Genomic DNA, 22,723 nt, shown 5'->3' with positions numbered 1-22,723 from the left:
TGCCTCGGATCTGGACATCGCTGAAGCAGGGGGCCAGGTGCACACGCTCTTGTGTTGCTTCTCAAAGCTGTTGCACTTGCGTCTGTAGTAGAGGTAGTCCTGGCAGATGACGATGAGTTTCTGCTTGTTCATCTTGGTCACCTTGCCAGACAGGACCCTCCCTCGGATGGAGACGTTTCCGGTGAAGGAGCATTCCTCGTAGCGCCCTCAGTAGCCTCTTCCGGTGTCTGGAATCCAGACTGATGTTCTACTGGGAGCGCAGGAGCTTCTCCTTGCCAACTTCTCTGGTTTGGAAAGCTGCCCGGCTGCTTCTGGTACGCATGCTCAGTCTGAGTAGCCGCCATCTTCCAGGCCGCCTGAATAAAAATCACACGTTTTTAATTCCTTTTCTCCTTTCTCTTGATACAGGGCTTGCCACCCAAAAACTGGAAGGCAGAAGTCAGCCACCTGAGCTGCCCAGAGCCTACCGTGTTTGCCTTCTCGCCTGTGACTCCTCAGGCTCCGCGGCGGCGCTCTTTGCGGGAGATGTGGATCCCAAGCTTCCGGCAGTCGAAGAGAGAAGCCCAGGCATTGCGGTGGCTGGTGGATAGGAATCAAAACTTTTCAACTCAAGAGTTTTGGGCCTTAGTGTTCAAGGACTAATTTCAGAAAGTGTCGGAATGACACAGAACAGAGCCTTGTTGGGGTTTCTTTTCTAGGTTGCCTTAATAGTTGCGTATGATAGCTGTCACGTTGACTATCATTAAGGGGAAGAATTAATTGCTGCTGTACTCATCATGAGCTCAGTCGAGTCATAGATTTGAACCTCCCTTAGGGGTTGCCGCCGTATTTTTTATACTAAGAAAGTCAGTGCATCTCACAGACTCTGGTCCTCTTCAGTTCCCTCATCTGGACCCATACTCAGTACCTTGGTAGTGACTCCTCCGATGTACATGAGTGGACTGATGCTCAATGTGGGCATGAAACACATCGGAACTTGGCAATGAGACAGACCATCTGTTGGCTTCCAGGAATGTAAGTACTAAACACTGTGCCAAGTTTATCTGCTGTCCACCACTCTTCAAAAGAACACAGGCATGGGCGCCGGTTCTAGTCCTGGCTGCTCCTCTTCCGATCCAGCTCTCTGCTATGGCCTGGGAAAGCAGTAGAAGATGGCCCAAGCTCTTGGACCCCTGTACCTGCGTGGGAGACCTGGAGGAAGCTCCTGGCTCCTGGCTCCTGGCTTCTGATCATCACAGCTCTGGCTGTTGCGGCCATCTGGGGAGTGAACCAGTGGATGGAAGACTTCACTCTGCCTTTCAAATAAATAAATAAATAAATCTTAAAAAAAAAAAAAAAAGAACACAGGCATGTTTACCTTCTCTGTAATCTCCATCACCTCTCCAATCTTTTTAAGTTTTCAGCTTGCTAGTGGCCTTCCCACATTGCCCCTTCAAAGTGAAATATCTTGCAAAGATGTGACTCTTCCTTGTGTGTTTTGATCAGATGAAGTGATTGCTCCTTATACTGCTGGACAGAATAACAATGAGACTTGTGTGATTCAGACTGAACAACATGACTGCAAAAATGAACACCCCCAGCCCCTCCAGCTGTGCTGCAGCTGAAATGTCTTGGGGTGATGTACAGCCTGTTGTGGTGGGCAACCACAGGCATTTGGTTTGTCAGCACTGCCTGTCCTTTGTGCTCTGGTCACAGAGAAGGTTCAGCTATCTTGTCTAGGGTGTCTCTTGGAGCTCCACAAAAGGAGGAGGAAACAAGGCCGGCTAACATTTTATTTCCATGTAAGGGTGGGGTGGCTTCTGAATTCTTTATTGGTACCAGGGTCCAGGAAGAGTCTGACATTCAAGTCCATGATATGGTGCAAAGTGGAAACTTAGAGAGCTCCCATGGTATCAGTGCCCCTCTTATTGCAGTGCCATTGTGTCTGGCAGAAATCAATGCCCTGTTTGGGGCTGGCACTGTGGCGCAGTGGGCTAACGCCCTGGTCTGAAGTGCCAGCACCACATATGGGCGCAGGTTCTGAAGTGCCAGCACCACATATGGGCGCAGGTTCGAGACCTGGCTGCTCCACTTCCTGTCCAGCTCTCTGCTCTGGCCTGGGAAAGCAGTGGAGGATGGCTGAGGTCCTTGGGCCCCTGCACCCACGGGGGAGACCAGTAAGAGGCTCCTGGCTCCTGTCTTTGGATCGGCACAGCCCCAGCTGTTGCGGCCATCTGGGGAGTGAACCATCAGATGGAAAACCTCTCTCTCTCTCTGCCTCTCCTCTCTCTGTGTAACTCTGACTTTCAAATAAATAAATAAGTCTTAAAAAATAAATCAATGTCCTCTTCACAGAGCACTCTCTCTGGCAGTGGCAGCCAGTGTTTGAGAAATGAGGACAAATCTCCCACCCTCCTTGAGCATTATTTTTCCATCTAAAAAAAAGTGATTGAGCTGGTCTTGGGGGCTGTTTTCTATGTAACATTGATTATTTATCAAAAATTAAGAAGTTGACTTTTGGGGCTGGGTTGTGGTAAAGCAGGTAAAGCTGTCACCCATGATACCATTATGCTTACCATATGGGTGCTGCCGGGAGTCCTGGCTCCTCCACTTTCGATCCAGCTCCCTGCTAATGGCTTGGGAAAAGCAGCAGATGGTGGCCCAAGTGCTTGGGTCCCTGCCACCCATATGGGAGACCTGAATGAAACTCCTGACTCTTGGCTTTGGCTTGACCCAGCCCTGGCTGTGGCAGCCATCTGGGGAATGAACCAGTAGATGGAAGATCTTTCTCTTTTTCTTTCCCTCTTTTTGAAACCCTGATTTTCAAATAAATAAAAATAAATCTTTAAAGAAAATGTTTACTTTTATAAGTGTTTTTATTAAGGCAGTAACAAACTCTTTGAGAGCTACTGTGTTATTCAGGGAAGTATGTTCTTTGGAAGGAAGAGCATTCTTTTTGGATAGTATCGAGGCAGAGGGAACTTGGTCTTTCTGCCATTTTATCTGATACTATTCAAGTAGTAAGAAGTTTGTTTGTTAAAGGCAATGTTTTAAATTATATACTAAATGAAGTGGGATTTTTTTTGAACCCTCAAAATAAAGCCCAAGAGATTGATTTTGCCACTGGTAAGATGTCATGTGAGCTTTGATTCTTCTGCCTAAATGCCTGAAACAGATGCCCACTGCTTATTATGCTGCCTGTATGTCCTAAACCTCGTATGTGGGGGCTGGTGCTGTGGCATACACTTCTTCACCAGAAAATGGAGGCAGTTTTGACCTTTGATCATACAGCAACTGCATTTCAGAATCTGAATGCTGCCTGGCTTATTTGTTGCTCTTAAGGACTAGATTCTAACAACTATAATATCAACTGAAATCATTATACTTGTTAGTTACTGAATGCATTTAGTGTGCCCTACACTACTCAAAAACAAGATATGTGGGCACAAATGAGCATCATTTATCTTGTCACACTGTGTAGTGCCCATCAGAGAATCAAGTCGGCACCTATAGGGTACTGTATGAATCCAGCCACACTATAGACCTGATCTTGAAATGCTGGGTACAATATTATGCCTCCTAAAAAAGTCACTGGAGCTTCACTAGCAAATTGAATCCAACATCAGGTTAAAAAGATCATTTAATGTGATCAAATGGGATTCTTACAAGAATGCAAGGATGGTTCAACATACTGAGATCAATAAATGTGATATACAACACCAAAAGAACAAAGGAAAAAAATCATATGATCATCTCAACAGATGCAGAAAAGACATTTGATAAGATACAGCATCCATTCATGATTTAAAAAAACTCTGAGCACCTTATGTACAGGAAGAACATACTTCAACATAATAACCATATTTAACAAGCAAACAGTTAACATTATATTGAATGTAGAAAACTTAAAGTTTTCTCTGCAAGAACTAAAACAAGGCAAGGATGCTCATTTTCACCACTTCTATTCAGCATAGAACTGGTGGTCTTAGCCAGAGCAACTAGGAAAGGGAAAGAAATGAAGGGCTTCTGAATTGGTAAAGAGCTAGTTAAATTGGCACTCTTTGCAGATGACATAATATTTTACATAGAAAACCCCAAAGACTCCACTAAAAAGGTGTTAGAACTAATAAGCAAATTCAACACAGTTTCGGCAAACAAAATTTGATGTACAAAAATTGATTGCATAGTTATACACCAATAGTGAATCATCTGAAAAGGAAATCAAGAAAATAATGTCATTTGCCATACCCCCCCCCCCAAACACACAAATAAAATACTTGGAAATAAATTTAACCAAAAAAGTGAATGATCACTCTAATAAAAGCTGTAAGTCATTGATAAAAGAAATCAAAGAGGACACAAAGAAATGGAAAAGACACCTTCTGTTCATGGATTGGAAAAATCAGTGTTGTTAAAATGCACACACTATCCAAAGTGATTTACAGATTTAATGTAATCCTATCAAATCCCAAAGGCATTTTTCACAGAACTAGGAGAAATACTGCAAAAAGTAGTATGGAGCCACAAAAGAGCCCAAGTAGCCAAAGTGATCTTGAACAGAAAGAACAAAGGAGGCATTTTATTACCTACCTTTAAAATATATTACAAAGCTACAGTAACTAAAACAGTGTAGTTTGGTATAGAAATAGACCCAAAGACAAATGGAGCAGAATAGAGACCCTACAGGTAAACTAACACATTAATAGCTAATGATCTTTGACAAACATGCTATGAACATCCACTGGAAAAAGGAAAGCCCTTTTAATAAGTGATCCTGGGAAGATTGGTTAGCCACATACAGAAGAATGAAAGCAGACCTGTATATCTCACCATATGCAAAAATCAACTAAAAATGGATTAAAGACCTCAGTATGAGACCTGAAACTGAGACTATTAGAAGAAAACATAGGACAAACATTTCAGGACATTGAAATTGGCAAGAATTTTCTAGATCAGACCCCCAAAAACACAGGAAATCAAAGTAAAAAAATAAAGAAATGGGATTTCACCAAATTAAGGAGCTTCTGCACAGCAAAGACAACAATTATCAGAATGATCAGAATGAAGACAAAACCTATGAAATGGAAGAAAACATTTGCAAGCTACACATCTGACAAGAGATTAATATTGAGAATATATAAGGATTTCAACTTAATATCAAAAAACCCCTCCAGATAATTCAATTTAAAATGGACACTAGATCTAAAGAGACATTTCTCAAAGATAGAAATACAGATTGCCAACAGGTACACAAAAAATGCTCAGCATAACCAGTCATCAGGAAATGCAAATCAAAAGCACAATGAGATATTACTTTACTCCTTTAAGATTTGCTGTTAACAAAAGACAGCAAATAAAAAGTGTTGTCACGAATGTGGAGAAAAAGAAATCTTTTTACATTCTTAGTTAAGCTAGTACAGCAGTTTTGGGAAACAATATGAGATCCTTCAAAAAGCTAAAAATAGATCTACAGTATGATCCAGCAATAATCACATTACTGGGTATACACCCAAGGGAAATGAAATCTATATGTTAAGGAGATAACTGCACTCCCATGTTTATTGCAGCACTATGCACAACAGCAAGAAATGGAACAACCTAGATGTCCATCACCAGTGAATGGATGAAGAAAATGTGGTACATATATACAATGGAATATTAGCCATTAAAAAGATGAAATATTGTCATTTGCAACACCATGGGTGGAAATGGAGGTCATTCTGTTATGTAAAGAAAGCCAATCACACAATGACAAGCATCACATGACCTCACTCCCATATGGAGTCCAAAAAACAGGTTATCTCAGACATTAAAAGCATTATGGTAGTTACCAGAGTCTGGAGTGGTAGGTGGAGAGGGAAAGAAGGAGGAAGATTGATTGACAGGTATTAAGTTATAGCTAGATAGGAGTAAAAAGTTCTGGGATTCTATTTCACAGTTAGGGTTACTATAGATAATGGTGTACAATGTATTTCCCTATTTAAAAAGCCTTATAAGATAGGATTTTGGATGTTTTCCCTATAAAAATTTTAAATGCTTGAAAGGATTAATAAATTTATACTGATTGGATATTATATAATGTATACATGTAATGAAACATCACATATTGTCCCATAAATATGCACATTTTTATGTCTGTTAAAAATAAAAGTTGAACAATAGAATTAAACAGTAAATTTATTTTAGTGCAAAATATTTTTGAAATCCATGAATTGTTTAAATAAAAGAATACTCATTTTCCATGAACTGTTTTGAAGCCCCTTTGTTCTGTCTTTATTATTTTTCAAATTATTTGGTCGTTTGGAATTTTGCTCATCTGTAAAATGAATATTACATTATTTATATTCAACTTCCTCGTGAGGTGGTTGTGATGATTAAATAGGCTAATGTTCATTCTAAGCTCAATAAATGCTGACTGAAGTGGTTATAGTTTTTTTGTCTCCATTTTCCTTCTGTTTTTGAAGACCTTAATTGAGATTTTTCTGGGAAAAGGGGGAAGGATTAATGATAGTACCATGGGTTATATCTTTTTGTTCCCTACTTATTTGATACATATGTAGTGAGTATTATAAGATAAGCATTGTTTTAACTTTTTAAATATTTATGTAAGGATTTAAAAGCATTTATTTGAAAGGCAGAGTGGCAGAGAGAAAAGAGTGCCCATCTGCTGGTTCACTCCCAAAATGCCTGCAATGGACAGGGCTGGGCCAGGCTGAAGCCAGGAGTCAGGAACTCCGTCCAGGTCTCCCATGTAGGGAGGGAACTGGATCAGAAGTGGAGCAGCCAGACCCCAAACTAGTGCTCCCAAATGGGATTATGGCTTAACCTTCTGCACCACAATGCTGGCTCCATAGGCATCATTTTAGATACCATAGCTTATGTGAATAAGATATGGGAGAGAAAGGTGTAAAGGGTGCTGGGATACTATGATATTAAAACCAAGGATTGAGAAATGTTTAAATCATTCTCTGTCTCTCCCTCCGTGAGATTTCTGTTGGAATTTTGCATAAAGTTCCCAATATCACACTCAACCTGTTTGTAGTATCTGTGCAAACTCTAACTGATGCATAGTTTACTTGAAAGGGAGACTGCACTGATCTACGATAAAAGTGTGATTTGAGCATGGATTTTGATTTGAAGTCTATGTAGGACATTTTGTTGCCTTTACTTTTCCCTGATATGAATCTTGAGACCTGCCAGTTCAATGTGCCTTTAGCGAGAAAGGAGAGAAAAATGACTAAGCATGCTCATTCATTAACTGAAGCTCAAAGTAAAAAGAAGAGAAACCTGACCATGCCTTCTCCCAGGAGAGAAGCTCTCCCCTACTTTTCATAGGATATGAATGCAAGAATATGGAATAAAATGTTTAGAAGCTTTTATCATCGTACCTCTATGACAAAAAATGAGACTACGTCAATGTGCTGGGCTCCTGCCTGTTAAATCAGCAAGCTGCTTGTGCTGGAGGTAGAGCTTACTCGGTTTATTGGAAAGAGGCAGAGGTGTGGGAGAGGCAGATGTGACCGCCCAGTGTTTTTCTTCTCTTAACTCATTGAGTGCAACAGCTGAGCCTGAGTTCAGTCAGAAATGTGGCTGTATCCATGAAAGGAGCTCACCAACCTACTCAGCAAATATTCCTGTCTTCTTTCTCGGGGCTCCTTTCCTGGTATTGCCCCTTGTGCCTTTGTGTGCCTCTGCAGTAGTGACATTTGCAGTTTAATTATTAGCTCTGAGTCTTCTCAAATGAATCAGAACTAGATGGTGATTAATGCTTTCAAGGGCGTTAGGTCAAGAATTCATTCCTTAATACATTTCCCACTCAAACTGTGATCACCTCATTTAACCTAGCCTACCGGGAGAGATTATACAAGTCTAAATAGGTTATTATGAATATTCAAAATAGGTTGATAATTTAAGAAATTTAAGGACCATCCCTATGGGTGAAGGGTGAGTTAGAGGAGTTAGCCTAATAGATTTTGGAATGAAACTAACATAAGCTGTTTTTTATATGAGTACATGTAGAGTAAATTTGTGTGATGAGTCCACCCACAGAAAAAAGGAAAAGAAGCCAGTTTTATGCAAGGGTATCCTTGGTAAAATGATTAGTTTGATTAATTCTTGATCTTTGAGTATGTTTTGTAGGGTTTCAAAAATTCATTTGAGGCTGACGCTGCGGCTCAATAGGCTAATCCTCCGCCTGCGGCGCCGGCACCCCGGGTTCTAGTCCCGGTCGGGGTGCCGGATTCTGTCCCGGTTGCTCCTCTTCCAGTCCAGCTCTCTGCTATGGCCCAAGAGTGCAGTGGAGGATTGCCCAGGTCCTTGGGCCCTGCAACCCATGGGAGACCAGGAGAAGCACCTGGCTTCTGGCTTCAGATCAGCACGGTGCGCCGGCCGCAGCGGGCATTGGGGGATGAACCAACGGCAAAGGAAGACCTTTCTCTCTGTCTCTCTCTCTCTCTCACTGTCCACTCTGCCTGTCAAAAAAAAAGTAGAGAAAGACACACACACACACATACACACACACACAGACATCTCATCAGCTGTTTCACGCTCAAACGCTCCAGATGGTCCTGGGGTCAAAGCTGGGAGCCAGAACCCAGTCCAGGACTCCCATAGGAATGGCAGGAACCTAATCACCAAGGGTCTGCATTATCAGGAAATTGGAATTAGGAGCAGGAAGGGAAGGGGAACTGAGCACAGGAACTCCGACATGGGATGTGGGTGTCCCAGCTGGAGCTTAACACAGGCAAATGCCCACCCCACAATATATATCTTTTTAATATTCTGTGACAACACACAAAACACTGCTGCTACACACCGAAGTATAACAGGAATTTGGGGAAAGCACTTGTGTGACTGAGTTTTGAGCTAACTAGCTGCTTTTTCTATGGAACACCATTTTTTACTCAAAAGAACATCTGGCAAATTGCTATGATTCAGTCTTGGATTTTTGTCAATTATTTTCATGGAAACAAACAAAATGAGCCTGTCACTGGTAGAATCCACTGCCAGTGATAAATTTTTAACTTCCAAGTGAAAATTACGTTTTTGAAAGCTAATATCCCCCACTTTGGGCTTGACAACTTTCCAATACTTAGAGACTTTCCTGATACAATTGGTGATGATATTAACGAGTGTTACTTTTGACACTGAATCAAAGTAGGGGCACTGTGTCAGGATGGTTGTAGCATTACCATTTGTTTTTATAATTCTAAAGAAGGAAGAAATAGTGTTATGTACTAGGGAAAGAACAATTTTTTTAAATTTTTTTTTTTATTTTTTGACAGGCAGAGTGGACAGTGAGAGAGAGAGACAGAGAGAAAGGTCTTCCTTTTGCCATTGGTTCACCCTCCAATGGCCGCCACAGCCTGCGCGCTGCGGCTGGCGCACAGCGCTGATCCGATGGCAGGAGCCAGGTTCTTCTCCTGGTCTCCCATGGGGTGCAGGGCCCAAGTACTTGGGCCATCCTCCACTGCACTCCTGGCCACAGCAGAGAGCTGGCCTGGAAGAGGGGCAACCGGGACAGAATCCGGTGCCCCGACCGGGACTAGAACCCGGTGTGCCGGCGCCACAAGGCAGAGGATTAGCCTAGTGAGCCGCAGCGGCGGCCGAAAAGAACAATTTTTAAAAACGAAATAATGTTATTTTAGTTGAAGAGTTCTGTAAGTGAAGGCTTATCAATTTTGCTGCAAATATAGTGTTTATCCAACTTTCTCTTAACCCTTTGTCAAAGAATTGTTAAAAATGACATAGTGCTATAGTTTTAATGATCTGTGACCATTTTAAAATGTGCTGTATATGAGTGAAATTGACATGTTTTCATCCTTGCCTATATTCCTGCTATGCTAGGGTTTTTTGGTTTTCATTTGTTGAACTCTATTTAGTGGAGCATTAAGGCTTTCACTGTAATGTAACTTTTTTTTTTTTTTGACAGGAAGAGTTAGACAGTGAGAGAGAGACAGAGAGAAAAGTCTTCCTTCCATTGGTTCACTCCCCAGATGGCTGCTACGGCCGGTGCACTGTGCCAATCCAAAGCCAGGAGCCAGGTGCTTCCTCCTGGTCTCCCATGCGGGTGCAGGGCCCAAGGACTTGGGCCTCCTTCACTGCCTTCCTGGGCCACAGCAGAGAGCTGGACTGGAAGAGGAGCAACTGGGACTAGTACCTAGCACCCCAACCAGGACTAGAACCTGGGGTACCGGTGCCGCTGGTGGAGGATTAGCCTAGTGAGCTGCGGCGCCAGCCTGTTAATGTAAATTTAAAGACAGGTTATATCAAAAATAAAAAATTAAACATTATTGGTTATTTAGAAATTGGGATAAGAAAAGAGATAATCAGAGCTAAGGTCACTTTTACGGATACATGAGGGGAAATAATCTTTTTGTTTTTTTAATTGATAAATAAGGAAAACATGCGGCATATTGGGTAAAGCTGCCACCTGTGATGTTAACATCCCATATAGGCACCAGTTAGTGTCCCAGCTGCTCCACTTCAGATCCAGTTCCCTGCTAATGGCTTGGGAAAAGCAGTAGAAGACAGCCCAGTGTTTGGACCCCCGTCACCTACAGGGAGATGCAGATCGAGCTCCTGGACAGCCATCTGGGGAGGGAAGCAGCAGATGGAAGATTCTCTCTCTCTCTCTGACTTTCAAATAAATAAATACATCTTTAAAAAAGATCAAATAAATGATCATTATTTTGGGTCACTCAGAATGTCACACAGCCTGGACTTTATCCATGTATTTCGCACATTTTTATTGAGAAGTTAAATATGGACCAGGATACAGCCATGAATGGAGCTGACCAAACCTCTGATATCAGAGTTTACAATCTAAAATGCTTTAGCAAAACTCCAGCCGCTTTGAGGAAGCTTTGACTTCTTTATTCTGTAGGAGCCCCGTGAGATGGAACTTACCTTCTGAATCCCCACCACTCTGTTTTGGAACATGAAATGTGATCTACAAGAATTATATTTATAGAGTGTATGAAATGGGCTGTACTAATAACAAGATGTTTTTAAAGTACTAAAAGTTCAAACTTGAAGTGAATTGGCAAGTCTGGAAGCAAAGCCTTTCTCTGCTCTTGTGTTCTTTCTCCAGGGTTTATTCCTGTTCCCTGGGAGAGGGGACGTTTCTGCTGTCATCGGTGGGTGATTTCTGGCAACAATAAGAAATGCGACGTGGGGAGCGGAAAGAAGGGCCGTGAGCCACTGGGGCAAGGGGTTCCGCTCTGGTCCATGGACATCTGTTCACCTGAAGTCGAGAGCCTGGAGTGAGTCAATATTTACTTAGCCACGGTGCCTCAGAAAGGGTGAGGAGCTTCCTCTTAGGAGCTGCACTCAATCACTGTGTCTGCAGTGCACACATCATTAGTAAGAGGGCTCATTTCACCACTGAAGTAATCGGCTCGGGTGAGAGGACGTGGGTCGTTTAGATGAGCGTCCATAAGCACCAACGTTTCATCGCAGAGGCCTTCTGCTTCCTGCTTTTGGGATCTGAAATCTCAACTCCAGCATGGAATGCTGGGGTCACAGGCAGTGGCTTAAACTGCTGTACCACGATGCCAGCCCCTAGTCCTGTTGAGCATTTTCTCATGTACCTATTTGCCATTCTTTTTCTTTGTCTTTCCTTTGAGAAATTTCTGTTTACATCCACTGATCTATCACTGATTTTAAAATTGGGTGTTTGGTTGTTGTTGTTATTGAGTTGAATTCCTTATACACTCTGGTGATTAACTTTTTGTTAGGTGTATTGCATGCAAATATTTTCTCCCATTCTGTAGATTTTTTTGCTCTGTTGATTGCCTTGTTTGCTGAGCAGTAGATCCTGACGTTTGTGAAGAGTCAAACCATTTATTTAGTGGAATATACCATAGATTTGTCTGATTAGATTCAGGGACTCCTTCTCTTTGGAGAGCTAACCCTAGCAGAAAAACTCTGATGGATCGAAAAGACTCTGATTGAGGCCACCTGTCAGAGAACACGGCTGTGGCCCCCAAGAGGAGAGTCCCAGTGTGGTGAAAGGGAGTCTGGGATTGCAACTCAGGCTTGACCTTCGTCTGGAAGAATGCTAGCTCTCTGTAGTCGTGTGTGTGTGTGTGTGTGTGTGTGTGTGTGTGTGTGTGTTGTGTTTTGAGACTGAGAAGGTAAGAATTAGGAGGAAAAGGAATACAGGGAAGAAACAAAGCTAGTGAAGAAGGTACTGAAAAAAACAGATATATGATATCAAGAAAGTAATGCTGATAGTGAATGGGGCCTTCTAGTACACAATTTTTCCAGTTTTCTTCCTGTGAGGTTATTATAACCAAGAACAACTCCTTGCTTTAATAGGCCCCTAAGTGCTAAGATTTATCAGGAGTGTTAAAAAGGAAGACGAAAACCTTTTTGAGACAGGAAAGGCAGAAGCTTATATTAGAAGAACTGTGACTTTATCATGTAACCTAATGAAGTAGGACATATGAATTATATATATATATAATTTATTCAGTGTTAGGCAATTAATGAGTGACAGGTCCAATTCTCAACAACAAGATTGTTTACAATAATGTGTGAGGGTTAATTTTATTTGTCAACTTGAGTAGGATAAGGGAGAGCTAAATAGCTGGTAAAATGTTGTTTCTGGACATGTCTATGAGGACATTTCCAGAAGAGATTAGCATTTGAATCAGTTCACTGAATAACAAAGATCACTGTCACCAATGTGGGCAGGCACATTCAATTGTGTGTTCCCAAAAACTACAAAACCAAAAACAAACCAGCAAACAAAACCAAGGAGGGAACACTTCTCTCTTTTCTTGACTGAAGGCCTCTGCTTCTCCTGACCTTGTACATGGGTACTTGAGCCTCTGGACTTAGACTTGGGGTCACCTTTCCCAGGTCCTTGGATTTGGATCAGGATTTGCAGCATCAGCTCCCTGGTTCTCCAGCTTGCAGCTGACAGACGGCAGAACTTCCTGGCCTCTGTTAATCACATGAACCAATTTTCATAAAAAATTTCCTCCTCTTTCTCTTTCCATCTATCACTATCTATGTCTCTTTCTCTCTCCATCTATCTCTCTTTCTCTCTCTCCATTTATCTCTCTCTCTCTCTGTCTCTCACTCACTTGCTTTTTTCTAGCTCTGTTTCATTTATCACCTGTTGGTTCTGTTTTCCTGGAGAACTCTACTCTATGACCTTGATTTTTCCAAAAATTTTTTATTCTGCCCTGTCTTTCTTATACAGCTACCCCTCAATTTAGAATGGGGTTATATAAAATATATTCATATTTAGTTTAAGGCATCATTAGTCAAAAATGCATTGACTACAGCTAATATACTCAGCAACACAGCACACTGTAGAGAATCAATTCTTTCCTCCTCATGATCATGGGCCCAGCTGGGAGTTGCACTTGCTGCTTAGCATCAAAAGAAAGGACTGGGCTGCACAGCGCTAGCCTGGGAAAACAGCGAACATCAGAACTGGAAATATGCTTTTCTTCTGGATGAGTATTGCTTTCATGCCATTGTAAAGCTGAAAAATTGTAGGTGGGAACCATCAAAAATCAGAGACTATCTGTATAGTAACAGGCTTTTATATGTTCAAAAAATTAGAAGTGACCATGACAATAGCAGGGAGTACAGAGGTACTGGTAGTGGAGAAAAAAGAGTGAGAAATGAGCCTCTGAGCAGACATAAAAATAGTGCCAACACGCTGAGGCAGAGCTGTCCGGTGAAGCTGGTGCATACAGTCTTGCTTCCAGAGAGGAGGGTTTCCATGGGGTTCTTTACAGAGGCCAAAGTCTGAGTTTCGGTTTCAGGAAATCCCCAAACAGGAAATAAGATGTTGCAAGCTTTGGGCTTTGGGGATAGACTCATGAGAGAGATAAATTTCAACAACCTAAAAAAATTATTGGATGATTTCTTGGCTTCTGAGGACATGTAGTGGAGCCAGGGTGGAGCCACCCTTCCTCTCTCCCTCTGTGTGCAGCTGGTTCCACTGCCCGGGAGCTAACTGCCTGTCGTGCTTACATCAACACAATCAGCTTCCCCATCCGTGTCCTCGAAGGACCGCTGCTGCAGGTGTACAGTGCTTCAGCAACCTGGAGGACCATTCAGGAAGGGCACAGAGAACAAGGAGCAAGCACGCCCTCGCCTCTGTGGATGGCAGGGAATCTGTGTCCGTGGTAGCAGGGGGCAGGGATGCTGGAGAACTCAGGGTTTCCACAGTGATCTCAGCCCTGGCAGCCTCTGGATGACCTTGGAAAAGACTTTTTAGTCTGTGTCAACTTGATCAGAACCTCCAGACAAAACACGCAGGTTCAGCCAAACTGAGTGTTTCCAACATTTGCCTGTTTGACATCATGCAGGCACATTCTTTGCAGCACTGGGCTTCAGTTTTACTCTTAAAAAAAAGCTGTTATGGAGGAGTCCTGCCCGACTCCTACCCCCTCCTCTCCTAACACCATTCAAACCAATTATGAGCAAACGTTCCACAGTGCAGATATGTCACACGGTGATACCATTCACAGATTAACCGGGATGCAGTAGGGTAGAGTTGGATGAATTCAGAGATGACTGGGAAGATGACTAGGGACTCAGAGTTTGCATGTGTTCATCAGGATTACAAATCTTCTGAAATGTCACTCTCCTTCTGTGTGCTTGCCGCTTCCCCGAGAATCACCGAGTTCTGCCTCAGTCTCTCTGGTGTTCACATGTGTCCCATATTCCTCCGGGCACTGCCCACTGGGATAACCGATTAATCTGAGGTGGTCATTAATTGTTTGATGTCTGTCATAAGGAGGATGGGATGACCCCTGGGTAAATCTAGTTTGAGAATAGCCAGGGGTGAGTGACAATGTCTCTACTTGCTCATCTCCCACTGACTCCAGACTTTCAAAGTGAGCTTGGCAATTATCTCACTAAGAAAGCAAGGAGTGACATGTGGCTTTTCCTGGTGGGGGATTTCATTGTCCATTTGGGCCCCTGTGTTTACTGCCTCTTGAAGAAACCATGACAACCATATTTGTCTCTATTTCCTCTCCTCTACATGTTTCTGGTTCCATCTGTTAGATATTCACTGATGGAGTCAACTTTTCATTTTTTTCCTCACTGTAAGTAGAAGCACACTTATGTGAGTTCATTTAAAAAAAATGGAAACTTGGCTTAATAAATTGTGAAATACCTTCTCCAACATTTCTTCTTTCTTAATTTTCACTGGCTTGCAAACAAGTTCATTTGTTTGATTTGTCAGAAAGTCCCTGGGAAATATGCGGGACATGTCTTCATCACAGCAGGAAAAATGCCCTGCTTTGTTGATGTTTATTTTGAAAATTCTTCTTTCTTTCTTTGAGAAGGAAAGAGAAAGAAAAACCAGAGACAGAGACAGAGAACTCCTATCCACTAGTTCAATCTTCAAATGCTCACAATACCTGGTTTGGGCAGGGGCAGAAGCTGGGAGTCAGAAATGCAATCCAGTCTCCCACATGGATGGCAGGAACATGATTTCTTGAGCCATCACCTCTGCCTCCCAAGGTCTGCGTTGGCAGGCATCTGGAATCAGGAGCCAGAACTGGGAATCGAACCCAGGAGCTGGATCTGGGGTGCAGGCATTCTTAACCACCAGGCCAAATGATCACGACCACAAAGTGGCTTCCTCATTCTCAGGCTTAGTGGTGCACATCTTGTTTCTTTCAAAGGGACAAGGGCACTTTCTAACTCCAGAACTGTGAGCAATAAATGCTGTCATGTATACATTTAAAAAAAATCATAACAACAAAAAAACCCAATTCTCACATAGTAGCTTTTGAGTCCCTTCTGTTTCCAGGAGTGTATGAGAACTCAGGGCTTTAGAAAACAGTGTGGCCACCTGGATCATTTCAGATGAGGCTCAGTAAACCCTCAGACCCAGATGAATCCCACATTTACAGAACGATCCAGAAGTAGCATGCAGGGAGCAGTCAAAGGAAGGCCCAAGGGGAAGAGAGGCTGGTGTGGCACCTGCCCAGGGGAAGGGGCACATTCACGAGTGGTGACAAGTGGTGTGCACCCACTGGCTCATCTTTCGGTGACTTGGCACTGGTGGCCCATGCAGTGGGTGGTCTCTTGACACTGAGCTGTTCCTTTCCTTGGGTTTCCCTCAATGCACAGTCTATGCATAAAGCTCCACAGATCTCTTCCAAGGTCATGTCCACACCCTTCTGGCTCCCAGCACAGGTGACCTTTGTATAGCCTTTTCTCAATGCACTAAAACAGTATACATTTCCTACAAAGATATTTCAAAGTGTTTGTGGAAAACTAGAATTAAAAGAGAAGTTTATTTTGGTAAAAAACGCTGAAATCCATGCAGTTTTTTTTCATAATAAATATTTCCCATGAACTTTTTAAATATCCCTTCTATTCTGCTCACTTCAGAGCCTTGCTTTCAACAGGACTTCTCTTTTGCAAATTAAACACCTCCTAGGTTAATAATCTTCAAGAACCACTCATCCCTTGTAGGAGAAAGATGTTTTAATGCAGCCCTTATTTGACTTTCCCAGCTCATCTGCTACTTCTCCCTGTTAGGCTGCCCCTGTGCTTTGGCTGGACAAAATGACATGTGGTCTGAACTAGTGATGATTTCTTCATACCTCTACATCCTTGCATATGCAATTTTATTTCCTCTGCCTAGAACTGCAGTTTTTTTTAAAAGATTTATTTATTTTCTACTTGAGAGTCAGAGTTACATATAGAGAGGAGAGGCAGAAAGAGAGAGAGAGGTCTTCCATCCGCTGGTTCACTCTCCAATTGGCCGCAACAGCTGGAGCTGCGCCAATCCGAAGCCAGGAGCCAGGAGCTTCCTCTGGGTCTCCTACAGGGATGCAGGGGTCCAAGGACTTACGCTATCTTCCACTGCTTTCCCAGGCCATAGCAGAGAGCTGGATTGGAAGTGGAGCAGCTGGGACCAGAACTGGAGCCCTTATGGGATGCCGGTGCTTCAGGCCAGGGCGTTAACCCGCTGCACCACAGCCGGCCCCTAGAACAGCAGCTTAATGATCTCTATTTAACCCATAACACTCACTTCAAATAGTTTTCTGAGGAGTGATTAGTCTAGTGTTTAAGATGCCTACATCCAATGTCACAACCTCTGCTCTATTCCCAGTTCCGGCTTTTTGCTGATGTTCACACAGGGAAGCAGCAGTAAGTGCTTCCTGCCATGTGGGAGAACTGGATGCATTCCCAATGTCAGCCTGGCCTAGACGGAGCCATTGTGGGCATTTGGAGGGTGAACCACCAGATGCTCACTCTCTCTCTCTCTCTCTGCTTCTCAAATAAATAAATAAATAAATACAAACTTAAACAAAATAAATGATTTTCTTGATGATGTTTGCCCTAATACTCGCTCTTCTCTTGCATTGCACATTTTTCCATATTTTTCTGTTGTGATCACCCAGTTATTCTCCATTTGAGAAAAGCAGGGAGCTGTACAATCCAATCCCCAAATGGTCTTACCAATTAACGGCAAAGTGCATGTGTTCATCCTCACTCATGTGTACATCCACACACAAGGAACAAGGAAGAGCATAAACACATGCCTTAGTCTGCTTTGTGTTGCTATTGAAGAGTTAAAATTGTATATGTACGGGTGTCAAAAGTTAAGCTTAAGCTTACAGGTTTAAACCTTCCTGGTACAGCTGTGAAAATAAGACAGAGTAAAGTAGCACCTTGACAGTAGGGACTCCATTTTGGAGCACTTGAGACTGCATTCTGGGAAAGCACCCCCCCCCCCCCCCCCCCGTGAGACTCTGGTCTGAAACTATGATCTCAAATAGTCGGACAATAGCAGTGCACTACATCACCCTTGGCAACGCACAAAAACCCCCTAGCATGATTGCTCAAGCTTAAAAGTAGAAAGGTTGCACCTGGGTTACCTGGGCTAATAATGAAGATGTGATTTGTCTATGTCTTAAAATCATAATTGCTGATTGTAAGATTTTAGCAACCGCTTAGCAACCGTGTATTCTCTCCCTCCTCCCGATTTTGCGGTTTTTGCCTTTATAAACCCTATGCTGTAGTTCCTCACTGCTCCTCTGTCCTTGTCAGAGGGCCCCAACATGTTGGATCAATAAATTTAACCCTTTGCTGGTTGCATGAGAGAAAAAGTCTCTTGGAGTCGTTCCTCGGGCGGTGGGCTTTTTTTTAGACCCTAACACTATAAAAAAATACAGGAGGCGGCTGGCGCCTCGGCTCAAAAGGCTAATCCTCCACCTGTGGCACCTGCACCCTGGGTTCTAGTCCCAGTTGGGTTGGGGTGCCGGATTCTGTCCCGGCTGCTCCTCTTCCAGTCCAGCTCTCTGCTGTAGCCTGGGAGTGCAGTGGAGGATGGCCCAAGTGCTTGGGCCCTGCACCCCATGGGAGACCAGGAGAAGCACCTGGCTCCTGGCTTTGGATCAGCGCGATGCGCCGGCCGCAGTGGCCATTGGGGGGGTGAACCAACGGCAAAGAAAGACCTTTCTCTCTGTCTCTCTCTCTCACTGTCCACTCTGCCTGTCAAAAAAAAAAAAAATACCGAAGGCTTGATGCTTTATAAGTAAAGAGGTTGGTCTGGCTCACGATTCTGGTGACTTGAAGTTTCCAATGCCTGGTGCTGATGTTCTGCTGAGGACCCCCTGGGCTGCATCACAACCTTAGTAAAGAGGTTGAAAGGGAAATGGCCATGTGCAGAAGTGACATGTGCAAGCAGGGTGGTGAGATCAGGGAGGGGCCAAGATCACTCTTTTAACAACAACCTGCTCTTGTGAGACCAGAATGAATCCCATCCAGGGCAGTGCCCATGATGTAATCACCTCCCACAAGGCTCCACCTCTTAGAGGTTCCTCTGCTTCAACATCACCACATTGAGAATCAAGCTTGCAGCACATGAACCTTTAGGGAGGGGGAAAACCATAGCAACGCCCTTTGACTTTTGGTTACGATTCTGCATTCTGGCTCTTTAGGAATTTTTTTTTCTAAACATATTTATTTTTAATTGCATTTTCCACATTTTTTTTTGATAGGCAGAGTGGACAGTGAGAGAGAGAGACAGAAAGAAAGGTCTTCCTGTTTCCGTTGGTTCACCCCCCAATATTGGGCCGCTGTGGCCAGTGCGCTGTGGCCGGCGCACTGCGGCCACCGCACCGCGCTGATCCGAAGCCAGGAGCCAGGTGCTTCCCCTGGTCTCCTATGCGGGTGCAGGGCCCAAGCACTTGGGCCATCCTCCACTACCTTCACGGGCCACAGCAGAGAGCTGGACTGGAAGAGGAGCAACCGGGACAGAATCCGGCACCCCGACTGGGACTAGAACCTGGGGTGCTGGCGCCGCAGGCGGAGGATTAACCTAGTGAGCCGCAGCACAGGCTCATTTTCCACATTTTTAAAAAAATATTTATTTATTTGAAAGAGAGAGAGAGAGAGAGGGAGAGAGAGATCTTCTATCTACTAGTTCACTCCTCAAATGGCCATAACACTCAGAGATGGGCCTAGCTGCAGCCAGGAACCAGGAGCCTCTTGTGGGTCTCCCACGTGGGTGCAGGGCCCAAACACTTGGGCCATCTTCCATTGCTTCCCCAGGCTGTTAGCAGGGAGCTGGATTAGAAGTGGAGCAGCTAGGACTCAAAACATACAGGATGCTGGCATTGCAGGCGGCAGATTTTTTTCCGGCTAAGCCAGAGCACCCGCCCCTCTTTAAGAATTTTAACAAGGAGTTGGAAATTCAGGAATTTTTAGAAATTCCACTCATTTCTCTTTATTTGGTTTCTTTTGTTCATTCTGTACCAGTAGGTTCATTGTCCCCAGAATTTTGGACTAGGGAGCATCTGTAATACCATAGGCATGTTCTATAGATTATCTTCACTAAAATATCGTCTGTCTCCTGTTTTCCCCTCTTATGCTAGTCTAATATGCACCTGGCATCCGGAGAAAGGTGTGATAAGGAAAACTGATCCTGTAATGTCTATAAAATAATTCATCATGTTGTAATATTTAGACTGTTTATATGTTTGTCTCCTACAAACTGGGCTCCTTGGAGATTGGATGGTACCTTCTTTTCTGTTCACCCTCAGTGTCTAGCACAAGCCTTCCAGAATTAATCAATGAGTGAATATATGAATTTGAGTCCTGCCTATACTTTTTTTTTTTAAGATTTTATTTATTTGAGAGGTAGAGTTACAGACAGTGAGAGGGAGAGAAAGAGAGAGAGGTCTTCCTTCCGTTGGTTCACTCCTCAGATGGCTGCAACGGCCGGAGCTGCGCAGATCCAAAGCCAGGAGCTAGGAGCTTCTTCCGGGTTGCCCACGTGAGTGCAGGGGCCCAAGGACTTGGACCATCCTCTACTGCTTTCCCAGGCCATACAGAGAGCTGGATTAGAAGAAGAGCAGCCAGGACTAGAACTGGCGCCCATATGGGATGCCGGTGCAGCAGGCAGAAGATTAACCTACTGCACCACGGTGCCGGCCCCCTGCCTATACTTTTATTAGCAAAGTTACTGGTTAATATTAATAGCATATTTTGTCTTAGCTAAAAACCTGCTCCCGAGTAAATGAAAATATGTTTGTATATCTACAAATATGTTTGAATTTAATTCATTTTTTCAGGGTTGGGGCTGGGGCGTAGGAGGCTAAGCCTCTGCCTGTAGTGCCAGCATCCTATAAAGGCACTGGTTTGTGTCCCAGGTGTTCCTCTTCTGATCTAGCTCTCTGGCATGGCCTGGGAAAGCAGTAAAAGATGGCACAGGTGCTTGGGCCCCTGTACACACATGGAAGACCCAGAAGAAGCTCCTGGCTCCTGGCTTTGGATTGGCCCAGCTCCGGCCATTGAGGCCATTTGGGGAGGGAACCAGCAGATGGAAAACCTTTCTGTCTCTCTTTCTCTCTGTCTGTAACACTACCTCTCAAATAAATAAATAAATAAAAATTTAAAGGCCGGCACCACAGCTCACTTGGCTAACCCTCTGCCTGCAGTGCCGGCACCCTGGGTTCTAGTCCAGGTTGGGGCGCCGGATTCTGTCCCGGTTGCCCCTCTTCCAGTCCAGCTCTCTGCTGTGGCCTGGTAGTGCAGTGGAGGATGGCCCAAGTGCTTGGGCCCTGCACCTGCATGGGAGACCAGGAAGAAGCACCTGGCTCCTGGCTTGGATCGGTGCAGAGCGCCTGCCGTAGCGGCCATTTTGGGGGTGAACCAACGGAAGGAAGACCTTTCTCTCTGTCTCTCTCTCTCACTGTCTATAACTCTGCCTGTCAAAAAAAATTTAAAAAACATTTTCCCATTTAAAATTGGTGATAGGGGACATTGTATTGGCACAGTGGGTTGTCGACACTTGTGACACTGGTTGGCTTCCCCTATCAGTGTGCTGTTTGGAATCCTGGCTTCTGACCCAGCTTCTTGCTAATGCTCTTGGCAAGGCATCAGAAAATAGCTCAAGTAATTAGGTCCCTTCCACCCATGTGGGACATCAGAATGGAGTTCCTGGCTTCTGGGTTTGCCCTGGCACAAACCTGGCTGTTGCAGTCATTTGGGGAGTCACCTAGTAGATAGAAGATATTGCTTGCACACTTTCTCTGTCTCCACCCTCTTTCAAATAAATAAATATGTCTTAAAAATAAAATTTGTAATAAGCACAGGCAATATTTTCACGTGCTAATGGCTATAATTCAATGCAATATGTTTTAAAATAGTTTAAAGACAGTCTTTGCTGGTGGTGTAATGTATTGGTACAAGAATAATTGGAGAACCTCTGGTACACTGAAAGGAAAGACAGTAAACTAACAGAGACAATGCAGTGAAACCACACATGCCTTTTTTCATGAGCCCTGCAAAAGGAAGCTAAGTGTCAGCTAGGAGCCTGACTGCAGAGCAAGGTGGGGCTGCTTGTTTTCCTCTGGGAGGGAAGAGGCTGGAGAGGTTCTCTTGTTTCTGTGCAGATGGTGACAGGCACAGGAGAGGGAACAGCTGGAGGTTTCTGATCAACATTTTGAGCAATGGGTATTGCTAAGTGTCAGGAGCAGGTAGAGCATTTAGAAAGTCCTTGGGAGACACATGCAGCTTACAAATGGCAACAGTGTACTATAATTTAAGATTTTATGGAGACATCGTGCTTCCTTCAGGGGCTAAAGTCTCTGGGATACGTTGTCTGACTGACCTCCCCATGATGACCCTTTGCTTGCTGTGACTAACTGTAACATTCAGGTGGGACATTTCTATTCTCTATATTTATATTACACCTTTATATGATGCCTTTGGATAATCCCAAATTTTATCTCACCTACTAGATTATCTTGTCCTGGGGTTTCATGCCTTTCTTTTCATTCTCTGTAGCTAATATATCTATGCTATGTTCCAAACACTTTTACATATGGCTGTGGTGTGACTTGAGCCTCAGAACAACCCTGCAAGGTGGAAATATTATCTTTATGATTTTCTGCAGTCAGAAAACAGATGCAGAGTATCATGTAACATCCAAATTTATGTGCCAAATAAGTGGCAGAGTCCAGATTTAGAGCAAAGTTCATGGCCATTCTGCAGTATAGTTTTTGTAAAATATTTATTCCAAAGGATATACCTTGTGGCCTTTTAGCTAACAAAATGAAGTGGGGAGCCAGCATTTTGAGCCATGGACTTGGTGTATTTTTTTCATGTCATTTGATACTATATCAATTGTACTGTGGTCATCCATGAAATATGTAATTTAAGGCTCCACTGTTAATTGGTTCAGGGTCTAGAAGGGCTTGTTTCCTGACAGTGTGAATGAAACTCTCAGATGGTAGAA

At 43.6% G+C, this 22,723-nt stretch overlaps 1 protein-coding gene across 7 annotated transcripts in view; it reads left to right on the top strand.

Moving 5' to 3' along the window:
* Positions 1-17,542, top strand: part of FUT10 (fucosyltransferase 10) — a 106,915-nt gene extending 89,373 nt beyond the window's left edge. For 3 of the 7 annotated variants that reach the window (XR_001792574.3, XM_002709543.5, XM_070068540.1), the window contains one exon: positions 409-2,834. Coding sequence is in view for 4 of the 7 variants with exons in the window: in XM_002709543.5 (XP_002709589.2) it covers positions 409-642 (234 nt within the window). In the remaining 3 variants the exon portion in view is untranslated. Of the gene's footprint in view, positions 1-149; positions 315-408; positions 2,835-11,071 lie in introns of those variants that run through there. The other 4 variants (XM_051842612.2, XM_070068541.1, XR_007918143.2 and 1 more) reach the window with 3 other exon arrangements.
* Positions 17,543-22,723: the final 5,181 nt, after the last annotated feature.

Source organism: Oryctolagus cuniculus, chromosome 2 (genome assembly GCF_964237555.1).
Source record: "Oryctolagus cuniculus chromosome 2, mOryCun1.1, whole genome shotgun sequence".
In the NCBI taxonomy this organism is placed as follows: domain Eukaryota; kingdom Metazoa; phylum Chordata; class Mammalia; order Lagomorpha; family Leporidae; genus Oryctolagus; species Oryctolagus cuniculus.
This window is presented reverse-complemented; position numbering and strand designations above follow the sequence as displayed.